Here is a 13,333-nt window from a genome sequence, read left to right as displayed (position 1 = left end):
GGACAGTTTCACACAGTCCAACATTTCTCTGTTTGGACCGTGTGAGGAAACCCACGCAGACACAGGGAGAACACACCACACTCCTCACAGACAGTCACCCGGAGGAAACCCACGCAGACACAGGGAGAACACACCACACTCCTCACAGACAGTCACCCGGAGGAAACCCACGCAGACACAGGGAGAACACACCACACTCCTCACAGACAGTCACCCGGAGGAAACCCACGCAGACACAGAGAGAACACACCACACTCCTCACAGACAGTCACCCGGAGGAAACCAACACAGACACAGGGAGAACACACCACACTCCTCACAGACAGTCACCCGGAGGAAACCCACACAGACACAGGGAAAACACACCAAACTCCTCACAGACAGTCACCCGGAGCAAGACTCAAACCCACAACCTCCAGGACCCTGGAGCTGTGACAGAGACACTACTTGCTGTGCCACTGTGCTTAATGAAGACAGTCAGAGATATTGACTAGATTTAAAATGATTTTATAATGGTCTGGTGAGATATAATTATTTACAGTATTTCTTTTCCAGAAAGGACAGATATCATTTTGTGTACTGTTTTGGACATGTGTTTTACAATTATTTAAGTTTCCTCTATATGTATGAAGTGAAATGATCTCAGATAATTTTGCTCATCAACAATTAGCATGGTCTGCCAGAATAATACTGTTATAATTTCAGCTGATAAATCGAACTAAAATGAACCAAAATACAGTTAAACATTAAAATATTATTATTACATTCCTTCAAAGCATTTTACATGTACTTTATATATGTTTTTCTCACTATGAGATTTTGGGAATGAATGTTGTATGACTACTGAACCCATTTCTGAATTATTTGTACATTGTGTTCTAAAGAATAGAATAAAAATAGAATATTCTAAAGAAAATATGTTTTCATTTTTAAAATATGACTTTTCAAGCACAATTTCATTAACAAAAATCTGAGTAAATCATTTAAAACAAGCAAAGGTATCTAAAAAATCATTAAATAAGTTTAAAACCTCATTAAAATGGTCTGACAGTGATACGTATTAGATGTATTTACTAGATTTATTTAGATTTCACTTGGAAATACATCAGTTTATGTTTGTCATGATTTGAGTTATCACAAGCTTTGAGTAAAATGAAGAATTACCTCCGTTTTGTTTAAGGAGAAGACATGCTGTAGATCTTCATGTGTCCAGTTTGATGGGATCTCTCTCTCCTGTGAACCTCCAGATTGACTCCAGGTAGGCACTCAGACCAGTCCGAAAAAAAAAAAACTATGGGCCGGTGAATACAGATATTATGGATATTAATCTGCTCCGTGAGTGTGATCTGGATCTAGAGATGAACCTGAGTGAGTGCAGAGAGCACTGATAGTAAATATTCCAATTCTCTGTAGCGCATGTCTTTAATCCTGTAAATCCCATTAAATCCAGGGGAGTTAGTGGCCCACAGAGGAACGTTCAGACTAAGAAAAGGCCTTAAAATAAGCTCAGTCTGTCTGCCAGGCCTCTATACCCCTCCTCCTCCTCCTCCTCTTCTTCTTTCTTCTCAGTGGAGGGGGCTTGGGGCTTGGGAAAAAACAAAACAAAAAGCAGGCTGTAATCTTATGGGTGTTTCACAGGATTACACGGTTAGCCAGATGTCTTAAGCCCAAAAGTGTCCAGTTTAAGAAGTCCCTTCATGAATTTATTGAACATTAATTTTAGACTTGAATTATCTGGTTAAATGGATTAGGCCTTCTCTCTGGAATACAAACTTGTTATCACATACACACACTCAGTTTAGCCAGATCATTTAAACCTAGAGTCAACAGTGATGTTTCGTTAGACAGACGATTTAAACCCAAAGATGACGTTTTTTCAATTGGAAAAAAAACCCCAAAAACATTCATTTTGATGTTACCCTTAAATCAAGGATTAAATCATCTGGCTAAACTGAGCAAGCCTGCTTCACCTGGAATACTCCTCTAGTTGCCACCTTCCTAAATCCTCCTAAAAGAGCAAAGCCCTTGTTTCCGCACATTGAGACAAGAGTTCATTAAACCCCTCAGCTAACCCTCTGTCTTCATTAAATTTATCACGCTTCACTTCCAGACACAAATCACCAGGCTCTCGTTACAGTGCACTCACACAAGCCTCATTTCTGCCCGAGCAAATGTTTTATACCGTAATAAGAAAATAAACCAACTGCTCTGTAAGTTCACACAGGATCACACAAAGGAGCAGAGCAGATAAGAGCGCCTGCGAAATGCTGTAAATGTGAATTAATCTCACAGGATATGATTAGAATTTTTTTTATCCTTCTACAGATCAGTTTATGGGTTTCCTGCCACATGGAGTGTGTAAGTTTACAGTAAGTTTAGTACAGAATCACTGAAAGCCACTAGGCGTCAGAATAACGTCATTGAGAGGCATTCCACAATTTCACAACTGTAAAATGTACTAGATTCAACAGTAAACATTGACCAGAGTTTAGATTACACGAGAATTGGGTGTGAGAGATAATTTAAATATATTTTAGTGTTTTTCATTCATTTCTATTCTATTCTGTACTCACTGCTTGTTGAAAGATAACACTGACAGCTAAGTGTAGTGTTTCTGTGAGCCAGCTAGCTAGCTAACATACAAGTCCTTTTGTTAAACATCTTGACCAAAGTAATGTGGTAATAGTGAATTATTTAGTCACTGAATAACCATTAATCTGATTTATAAGTTTTATTTTGGTTAAGATGCAAGTTAACAGACACAGCTGACTTTTCAGGGCAATGGAGACCAAGGCAGCACACTGTGGTATTGGGACGCAGCCGATTATGTTCATGTTTGTGTTGGTGTAAAGTGGAGTGAAAAATACACTTTTTTTTATAGTAGCTTATAGGCTTCTTTTTATTGCTGCGTAAAACAGATACATTCAACACAATGAACACACAATCAAAATGAACACTTTTTCAAACAATAGATATCAAAATATTTTGCTGTTTAAAAAACAATAAAAACAAACACCAGTTAAGTGTAAGAAAAGACCCACTGAAAAACCTGGATAAGAACACTTTTACATCCTCAACGGACTGGTAGTTATTTTATTTTTTGATGTTTAGTTAAACACATTGTTTAACATGATGCTGTGGGTGGACTCCTCCTCCCATCACAAGCACAACGCTAGACAGTGTGGGAGGGTGTTAGCTCACATAATACATAGTTACTATTCTCCTTCAAGCATGCTGAGCTGCACAGTGGGGTCATGTTGGGTGTTTGAAAAGAAGCGGTAGTTGGCTTCACATGTCTCAGAGAAAGCATGTGCTTGTCACCCTCCCAACTTCAGCGTCATGTGATTTGTGAAGTCCTAGCTAATAGAAATAGATGTTCTGGGGATGGGAAGCACCTCGTAGTCCTGGACCTTGTCGCATAACGGATTTTGTGTTCCACGCCCCTCAGACACCACACTAATACCCTCTGGAGTCAGATTATCAAAATGTTTGATGCGGCACAAACTGGCCGAGTTCACGGCCAAACATCAACATTAAGATACCAAATAAATCTTTAAAATTTGTGCTTTAATCTTATATTAACATAATCTATAAACGTCTACACCATGAACCCAAGTTACTTTGCTATATTTGTTTAAAAAAAACATCTGTAGGAAAGTTAAAATCGACACCACATTACATAAAAAGTCTTAACAGCATCCATGTTTCTTTTTAACTTCTTACACAAGCCACATGTTGGACCTCAGACAAAATTACCACACAAACTGAGAGCAGCATAATCCGCTCCAATGGCCGGGAAATTTCCAGATTTCAGATCATAAATTGATACTGGTGTCATTAGGGATCAGTTTCTGGCATAAGCAGACACCACCCAGTCCTTTCAGGGAGTTCTTTATGACGTTTTGGCTTCAGCTGTGAACAATCATTATTGTAGGATCTCATTGTGTGTGTAAAAGGCACAAAATACAACATCCAAAAAGAAAAGATGGCAGTAACACTAAACAGAGTTGCAGCAGACATGAGGCTACACAAGACTTGTTTCAGGACAAAACTCGAACATGCGACATGCTCAGATGAAATGACAAAAACAGCTTTTTATTGAAGACCTCACAGACCTCTGTGGAAATGATGTAGCTGTAGCCTCATTAACTACAATACGCTGAAGTTAGCCCATGCTCTCAAGCTCATTTTGCTATGTTTAATAAAAATTGACATATTTCTTGACGTTAAAGTGTAAGAGAAATAAAAATTATAAAAACGGTACCAGAACTAGGACTCGGTCCTAAACCTACGCTCCCACAGACTCTGACAATACTGACTTCCACCTGTCGTTGATATTTATTGCTTATTTGTTCTTAAAACGTTAGGTCTGCGTTTTACTCTCTATTCTATTATCTACATTCCTCAAGAAAAACTCAGATAAAAGTAAAACTAGTGCACAGCAAAGACATATAACAATCGGTTAGTGTAGTCCTAAAAACATATTTTGCGCATCGTTATAAAAACACAACACTCTTTAAAAACGTAGTAAAAAAAACATTCAGCTAAAAGGCAAAATTAGACCTTGGTTTGGTGCCAGTGGCTTTGACCTTCACTGTGTCCAATGTAGACCAAGACATATCCGTGTCCATCAGAGAGACACTCTTCTGAGGCGTAACCCTGAGTTTACATGTTGGAGACCTGCTGAAGGTGTCCATGCTGGTACTGAATTACTGCCCACTACTTTAGTCTTTAGAAATGTTTTAAAGGGGTTCCCTTCTAAGCCCAGTGTTGACTCTATAATCAGGGGCTCACAAGGTGGATCGCTGTCGAGGCCACAGCCGTCTGAAAGTGAGAGTGTAATACTACAGTAAGTGTCCTCGCTCTCTCTGGGTGGGGAGGTCAGCCCTCCCTTTCCTTTAAGCACCCTTAAAGCTTCTGGAGACTGGAGACTGAAGTGGCAGGACCGGTGTGGAGAACTGGGCAGTTTGGTCTTGTGAACAGAAAGTATACTGACACTCAAGTTTCGTTATTTTGGAACCTCTCATTTTTACCGAAACACTACTAATATGCCGTTAAATAATATTTATTCATTTTTAATACAGACCGAGTACGTTAGTCATGTGTTATTTTTAAAATGCTTCTAATACACTTTAAATGTATATTATACGCTTTGAGGCCGCACGGTGGTGCAGCAGGTAGTTGTCGCAGTCACACAGCTCCAGGAGCCTGGAGGTTGTGGGTTTGATTGCTACTCCGGGTGACTGTCTGTGAGGAGTGTGGTGTGTTCTCTCTGTGTCTGCGTGGGTTTCCTCCGGGTGACTGTCTGTGAGGAGTGTGGTGTGTTCTCCCTGTGTCTGCGTGGGTTTCCTCCGGGTGACTGTCTGTGAGAAGTGTGGTGTGTTCTCCCTGTGTCTGCGTGGGTTTCCTCTGGGTGCTCCGGTTTCCTCCCACAGTCCAAAAACACGTTGGTAGGTGGATTGGCGACTCAAAAGTGTCTGTATGTGTGTGTCTGTGTTGCCCGGTGAAGGACTGGCGCCCCCTCCAGGGTGTATTCCTGCCTGGTGCCCAGTGACTCCAGGTAGGCTCTGGACCCACCACGACCCTGAACTGGATAAGGGTTACAGATAATGAATGAATGAATTATACGCTTAGTGAACTGAAAGTCATATACATCTAATTTACAAGCAGAGCTGACTGTGTTTATTAGTGAACTTTAATGACATGGGCTGCTTGTTTCATCTGTATTTGTTTAATTGTATTTTATTAATGATTTAAACACATTTTAATGTGTTTTTAGAGTTCAGTTTGGTAGCTCAGAGAAATGATCTTCAACTGTTTTAGGGTAGTGTAGAAAAACATCACATGACTAGTGTACGCAGTATATTTACACTACATATTCGTGATTTAGCACAAATGAGTGGTTCCAAAATATAGCGTAAGTACTTGGGTATATATTTGTGACAAGGGTCTGTTCTCCAAGAGAATAGAGCGACAATATCACCTTGTTAAATAAATAGTAGTGGAGGACGGTTACACGTCTCAGTGGAAGCACGTACTCTGTGGACAGTTGTGTGACGGGAGTGACCAGGATAAAGGATGGAGCTGCGTAGATTTGAGAACAAATTGAGGGAAGATTATGAATTCTATTGTTATCAATGTGGTCTTGGTTTTTCTGAAAAAAATATATAAATAAATATACATTAGGTTTGTTCCAATGCGGACAGCTAAAGCTGGGAAAAATGTACTCACGGCTGAATGTTCTGTTGACCACAGAGTTTTCCACCAACACATAAACACAGCATTACATTTAGTGCACGTTTTTGGAGTGGAAACCAGAGGCTGTGTCCCAAATGGCACATTATTCCCTACACAGTGCACTACATAACTCAACAAACTGTGAACTCTACAGCCAAGCAGTGCACTAAACCTTAACTAGAGAATCTGCACCAAAATATTTTATATTAGATACCATTTCATCACAGACATAGCGCACTATATAGGGAGTATATGGCGCCATCTGAGATTCAGCCCTAGTTTCATGACCTATGTAGTGCACTCTGTAGGGAGGACGCATGGAGTCCCGAGCTAAAACCTGAGAGTTCATTCCTGTTTATTCTCGTCCGCATTTCCATTTGTGTGGATGCTGCCCCCTTGTTTACTGGAGAGCAAAAAAGAGCTTGAGCCGTGATGGTCTGCAAGAGAGAGAGAGAGAGACCAGTTCAGTCTTGCTTGTTCTGGTCCTTACTTCCGTTATCATTGTTTTTGGTGCTGCCCTCCTGTGGACTGGAGAAGAGCTGCAGCTTGCAGTGGAGCTGTGTGCGGAGGTAGTCGCAGTCCTGTTGGTCAAGTGAGTGGGCGAGAGACAGGTAGAGAGTGAGGAAGGTGGCCAGGACACAGCGGTCGAGAGAGAGCGAGGGCAGCAGCCACAGCAGCAGCAGGAGCTCCACACACACCGGGTGACGGAGGTGAGAGAAGAGACGCTGAGCTCGAGGAGACTTCAGAGAGAGAGGATCTCCCAACCCCAAACACTCATAATACACCTGGGGTGAGAGAAAGAGAGGGAGAGATACCAGTTCAGTCTTGCTCGTCTTAGTGAGTAGGTCACTAAGAGTACTGGATAGTCCATGTTAGAGTCCTAATGGTTCTGGATAGTGTGTGATAGTACCTGTGAGTCCTAACAGTTCTGGATAGTGCGTGATAGTACCTGAGAGTCCTAACAGTTCTGGATAGTGTGTGATAGTACCTGTGAGTCCTAACGGTTCTGGATAGTGTGTGTTAGTACCTGTGAGTCCTAACGGTTCTGTATCGTGTGTGATAGTACCTGTGAATCCTAACAGTTCTGGATAGTGCGTGATAGTACCTGTGAATCCTAACAGTTCTGGATAGTGCGTGATAGTACCTGAGAGTCCTAACAGTTCTGGATAGTGTGTGATAGTACCTGTGAGTCCTAACGGTTCTGGATAGTGTGTGTTAGTACCTGTGAGTCCTAACGGTTCTGTATCGTGTGTGATAGTACCTGTGAATCCTAACAGTTCTGGATAGTGCGTGATAGTACCTGTGAATCCTAACAGTTCTGGATAGTGCGTGATAGTACCTGAGAGTCCTAACAGTTCTGGATAGTGTGTGATAGTACCTGTGAGTCCTAACAGTTCTGGATAGTGTGTGATAGTACCTGTGAGTCCTAACAGTTCTGGATAGTGCGTGATAGTACCTGAGAGTCCTAACAGTTCTGGATAGTGTGTGATAGTACCTGTGAGTCCTAACGGTTCTGGATAGTGTGTGTTAGTACCTGTGAGTCCTAACGGTTCTGTATCGTGTGTGATAGTACCTGTGAATCCTAACAGTTCTGGATAGTGCGTGATAGTACCTGAGAGTCCTAACAGTTCTGGATAGTGCGTGATAGTACCTGAGAGTCCTAACGGTTCTGGATAGTGTGTGTTAGTACCTGTGAGTCCTAACGGTTCTGGATAGTGTGTGTTAGTACCTGTTTGAGTCCTAACAGTTCTGGATAGTGTGTGTTAGTACCTGTTTGAGTCCTAACGGTTCTGGATAGTGTGTGTTAGTAACTGGATGAGTCCTAATGGTTCTGGACAGTGCCTGCAAGTACCTGTATGAATCCTAATGGTTCTGGATAGTGCGCGTTAGTACCTATTTGAGTCCTAACTGTTATTGATAGTACATGTTATTACCTGTTTGAGTCTTAACTGTTCCTGATAGTGCCTGTTAGTACCTGTTTGAGTCCTAAGAATTCTGGATAGTCGAATATGAGCAGAATGCTGCAAATCAGGGCCCAGCACAGGAAGTGCACAGTGAAGCAGATGAGGGGGAACCAGATATTCCAGGGTGCACTGCTCACAGACCACAGGCAGGGGGCGGAGGTCAAAGGCTGCCAGTACCTCATCAACACCTTCAACAAAACACATAGGAACAAGAGAGTAATCCCTGAATGTTCTCATGTTGGTGAAGGTCAGCTCTGATGAGTGACCGTGTGATTTTCTTCAACAGAAACTGCATGACGTTAATAAATTGATGTTTGGTGATCAGACGGCAAGTTGTTCTTTCGAAGAAACTGAAATCTCAAATTTATAAGTACACAGTTGTCTTCACCCACTGTTACAGTACAGCAGTGGTGTTAAAATCCCTAAAGGTTCATTACATTCTCTTCTCCAGAAGGAGAGGGGGATCTCTGTGATCTTTCATTACACAACTGTGAAGAATAAAACACAATAAAAGTCCTGGAGATAACACGGGGCGAATGACATCAACACAACTTTAACATCCACAGTTAATATTGAACATGCTACTATTATGTTTCTGACTGAAGGTACTGAAATGAACCCTTGAGGGAACCACAACAGTGACAGGTTTTCTGAGAGTGTAGGCTGTGCTTTTTCAACAGTATAAACACCCCCCTTAGAGCCATATAGGAGGGTGTGTAGTGTCCTGTACTATAGCATTAGCTTTCCTCTTTACTGACTGTGTGTACAGCTCTGATAATGGAGTCTGTCTTGCGCTTATTATTTTACTTCTCTGACTTATAACAACCTGCTTTTATCAGTAAGATAGTTATTCCAAGATCTAATATTAAACATCAGCACTGATTCAGTAAGGTATTTATAAACTGATAACAGTAAACCATTCTCCACCGCAAAACATCTGTGCTTCTGAGAGGAATTAATCGCTGGCTGAGAACCTGTCGCTGTCTCTCTCCCCAGCTCTGAAGCATTACTCTGTGTCTCTCACCCGAAAAGAAAGCAGAAGAGAAGGATAGAAGTGCTCAGAGGAGGGAAGGGACGCGGATACAGAGAGCCCAGCAGAACATCGGGCCATGGCTGTGGCTGTAGATGGAGATACATTGTGTGTGTGTGTGTGTGTGAGTGTGTTACCTGCAGTGCAAGGGCTGTAGTAGTGCAGTACATGGCCCGGTTTAAGACCCCCAGCACGGACTGGCAGACCCTCTTGACTGGAGCCCAGGCCAGCAGACTGTGCTGGACACTGAAAAGTGTTAACAGAGCTAGATCCACTCCGAGAGCCTTTAACACTTCACTGTCCCTCAGAGCCACGGACCACGGCACTGAATCTGAGGGGGCAGGGAGACACAGACGGAGCCGAAAGAGTTAGACATCAAACCGGCCGTCCACTACAGAGATACACGATGTCTAAAGAGACCACTACAATTAATGATCATCTTTATTTGTGTATAGCACATTCCACACATAAGTGCAGCTCAAATTGCTTTAAAGAAATTCTTTAAAAAAACACCATAAAATATGAAAGGATTAATTGTAGCCACAATTCAGGTCATAAATTTAAAAACATTAACACTTTTAAAAGTAGTGAAATAAAGGAAAAGACACGATTAAAAAGGATTAAAAGTCAAAATACAATCAATAGAAATGTACCTGAAAATAAAGCATTGGAACATGTCTGAGCTCTAGTGCCTGAGGAAGGCTCTTGTTGTTGTTTAATAAAGACCTTCATAAAGAGTCTAAACTCATTTCATGTTACAGACGGTTCTCTGAGCAAAGCTTTAGGAGAACCACTTTTGGATCCATAAAGAACTAATAGGTTTAAATGGGTAAAGAACCGTAAGATCGGGGAACAGAGTCTTAAACGTGTTAAAGGTTCTTCACACGGACACAGTGTATTTTTAAGAGTGTATTCAGAGACGCTAATGCGCAGTCGTTTGTGAACACAGTCCTCACAGAACACCGACGGCAATCAAAGGGAGAGGAGCAGAAGCTCTGGTTTTTAGCCGTTTTCACTCTGTTCTCTTTCTTCTCCGTTTTTACTCAGTGCTCTTATTTCTCCGCGCTCGTTGTGTCTGTTTCACTGAGTTTAACCTCGTCTTTGCGCTCTCACATAAACACGGGTGTACACTCTCTCTGCCCCAACTCACTAGTGTGTGTGTGTGTGTGTGTGTGTGTGTGTGTCTACAGGAACATGTCAAGTTGTGAAAACCAAAACCTGTGTTCACATTCACATTGTAGAGAAGTGTTTTCCTTCCAGTGTAACACTGTTTCAAAGTAGAGGGCACTGAGCTACTGAAGGGGGCGCCACAAGGCAAATCAATTAATGAACAATGCGTGTTGCTTGTAATAATTCCACTATGAAGGTGATTTTTCACTTTTGTATTTAATTGTATTCAATAATTTGTTGTTCTTGTGTTTTTCATAAATGGCATTTTTTTAAATAAATTGCAGTGGAGTTTGGACACAGGAGACGCGTGTGTGTGTGTGTGTGTATGTGTGTGTGTGTGTGAGACCTGTGGCTCTACACTTCTCCTCCCCACAGATCTGAAGCTGCAGTGCAAAGAAAATGAAAAGTTGAAGTCGCCCAACGTGGGGCTCGAACCCACGACCCTGAGATTAAGAGTCTCATGCTCTACCGACTGAGCTAGCCGGGCTACCGTACCGACCCGCCGCAGCTCATCCTCTAACTCTCCAATCCACCTTAAGAATTACAGTTGTTCCGTTTCGTCTGCAGCCAACTTCTTTCCCCACATTAAATAGTAAAACACTTAACTGAACCCACCTTTTACTACACATTAAAACGGACTATTTTAGCTCCTTTTCAACGTTTCGACTCAAACTGCTAAAACGGCTACGTCAGTTGAGCTTCTATTTTATTTTCTCTCATTTCCACCTTAAATAGTAACTCAAGTCGGAAACTAAACTTACAATAAAAACACTTCAGCAGCTACTATAGCTTTTTTTCCTCGAAATGTATTTTCCACAATAACTGCTGCTTTAGAAGTTTCTTCAATATTTCCATTCCACCTTAACGGAACAACAGCTTTCGTCCCCGTTTCATGTTTTCCATTCCACCTTAAACAGTAGCAACTTCTGCACCGTTTAAGGTGGAACGAAATGATATGTATCTGACGTTCAATGAATAAACAAAAGTTCTCAAACCCCGAATTTTTAAAGGCTGAAAATAAAGACCAGAGTGAATCTTAACCAACCTAACGTTAACGGTTAACGGTTGTGCCCCTGAAATAACTAACGATAAACAACAGCGCTGACGTGTTTAAGATGGAATGGAAAATGGCAAGCAGTGAATAAAAGATTACCGTTTAAAATTAAGAGAAGCAAGGCCAAATTCATACTTTATTAAGGTGGATAGGGCCATTTAAAAATGTAGGCAGGTGAAGATTAATTTAAATTACTTGGCAAACGTCAGCACTATTTAAGGTGGAACGGAATCAGGGCAAAGACACTAGAAGCTTAATGTCAGACTGACTGAAGAAACTGCTGCAAGATTTAAGGTGGAACAGCAAGTTAGACCAGGAGGAGCGATAAACAGGAGAGAGAGAGATGGAGAAAGTCGGTATAAAGAGGGAGGGAGGGGTGTGTAGTACCTCTGCAGACAGGAGCCCCTCCGGTGATGTTGTGGTAGATCGCGCGGAATGAAATGAACCGAACGAAATCGGCTCCGGTGACGAAAACAAAGACGAAGTTGAGTAAAGCCACGGAGCAGAGGACCACGGCTCGGAAATCAAACCCCGCCATCGGTAAAGTTCACACCGAGCCAAAAAACTACAAACACACCACAGCTCCCAGCAGCCTTCCGGGAACAATAAAGGGGACCAGACTCACCACAGGGGGGCAGTACAGTAATGAACTGTAATAATTACACTCACCACACGGGGGCAGTAGAGTAATGAACTGTAATAATTACACTCACCACACGGGGGCAGTACAGTAATGAACTGTAATAATTACACTCACCACACGGGGGCAGTAGAGTAATGAACTGTAATAATCACAGTAATAAACTATAATGTACAGCACAGTAATAAACTATAATGTACAGCACAGTAATAAACTATAATGATTACACTCGCCACAACGGAGCTGTACAATAATGAACTGTAATAATCGCAGTAACGAGCTATAGTAATAATTACACTCACCACACAGGGGCAGTGCACTAACCTCAGCCCACACTCCAGCTGGTTCTTCTCTTCACCTAGCACACCTTCAGTCTGCACACTTACTTGTTGTGGAAAAGCAACACAGAGCAAGAATTCTCTTGGATTTTATAGAAATACAACCATAAACTGTTCTAGTGTTGTTACCTAAAACAATTTAGTTTGTGAGATGGGTCAGAAAATGCGTGTGAGATTTTGCACTCTGTGGTGTGTTCTCCCTGTGTCTGCGTGGGTTTCCTCCGGGTGACTGTCTGTGAGGAGTGTGGTGTGTTCTCTCTGTGTCTGCGTGGGTTTCCTCCGGGTGACTGTCTATGAGGAGTGTGGTGTGTTCTCCCTGTGTCTGCGTGGGTTTCCTCCGGGTGACTGTCTGAGAGGAGTGTGGTGTGTTCTCCCTGTGTCTGCGTGGGTTTCCTCCAGCTGAATGTCTGTGAGGAGTGTGGTGTGTTCTCTCTGTGTCTGCGTGGGTTTCCCCCGGGTGACTGTCTGTGAGGAGTGTGGTGTGTTCTCTCTGTGTCTGCGTGGGTTTCCTCCAGGTGACTGTCTGTGAGGAGTGTGGTGTGTTCTCCCTGTGTCTGCGTGGGTTTCCCCCGGGTGACTGTCTGTGAGGAGTGTGGTGTGTTCTCCCTGTGTCTGCGTGGGTTTCCTCCAGGTGACTGTCTGTGAGGAGTGTGGTGTGTTCTCCCTGTGTCTGCGTGGGTTTCCTCCGGGTGACTGTCTGTGAGGAGTGTGGTGTGTTCTCACTCTCACTCATTCATTAAATATGATATCTATCTATCTATCTATCTATCTATATTTACACTGGATAAGGGTTACAGATAAGGAATGATTGAATGAATGATTAAAAATGTATGTGCAATAGGCATCTCTTAGATTTGCTGAGATAATAACACTCAGGTTCTCATTAATGCACCAAGTATA

The 13,333-nt window shown here is 42.2% G+C and overlaps 1 protein-coding gene, 1 non-coding gene and 2 gene segments (V, D, J or C); 1 reads left to right on the top strand and 3 right to left on the bottom strand.

Moving 5' to 3' along the window:
- LOC136693905 (Ig kappa chain V-III region MOPC 63-like) overlaps nt 1-13,333 on the bottom strand; it is a 344,864-nt gene that overhangs the window by 84,239 nt on the left and 247,292 nt on the right.
- Nucleotides 1-13,333, top strand: part of LOC136693904 (Ig kappa chain V-III region MOPC 63-like) — a 226,150-nt gene that overhangs the window by 111,915 nt on the left and 100,902 nt on the right.
- Nucleotides 2,836-12,035, bottom strand: nrm (nurim). Its single transcript, XM_066667153.1, has 4 exons — nt 11,843-12,035; nt 9,369-9,562; nt 8,213-8,389; nt 2,836-7,022 (listed from the first exon to the last, which is right to left on the bottom strand). Exons 1-4 carry the CDS (start codon nt 11,991-11,993, stop codon nt 6,702-6,704), a joined length of 843 nt encoding a protein of 280 aa, XP_066523250.1. The 5' UTR covers nt 11,994-12,035; the 3' UTR covers nt 2,836-6,701.
- On the bottom strand, nt 10,816-10,888 carry trnak-cuu (transfer RNA lysine (anticodon CUU)). Its single transcript has one exon. It is a non-coding gene; the product is annotated as a tRNA-Lys (tRNA).

Source organism: Hoplias malabaricus, chromosome 4 (genome assembly GCF_029633855.1).
Source record: "Hoplias malabaricus isolate fHopMal1 chromosome 4, fHopMal1.hap1, whole genome shotgun sequence".
Taxonomy (NCBI): domain Eukaryota; kingdom Metazoa; phylum Chordata; class Actinopteri; order Characiformes; family Erythrinidae; genus Hoplias; species Hoplias malabaricus.
Note: the sequence above shows the minus strand (reverse complement) of the source record. Positions and strands in the feature narration are given on the sequence as shown.

Coding starts and splice junctions, on each gene's coding strand:
- nrm (XM_066667153.1), bottom strand. CDS start 11,993: ATGGCGGGGTTTGATTTCCGAGCCGTGGTCCTCTGCTCCGTGGCTTTA. Junction 9,563..11,842: donor AGGGGCTCCTGTCTGCAGAG/GTACTACACACC, acceptor CTGCCCCCTCAG/ATTCAGTGCCGTGGTCCGTG. Junction 7,023..8,212: donor AATTCTTAGGACTCAAACAG/GTACTAACAGGC, acceptor CTCTCACCCCAG/GTGTATTATGAGTGTTTGGG.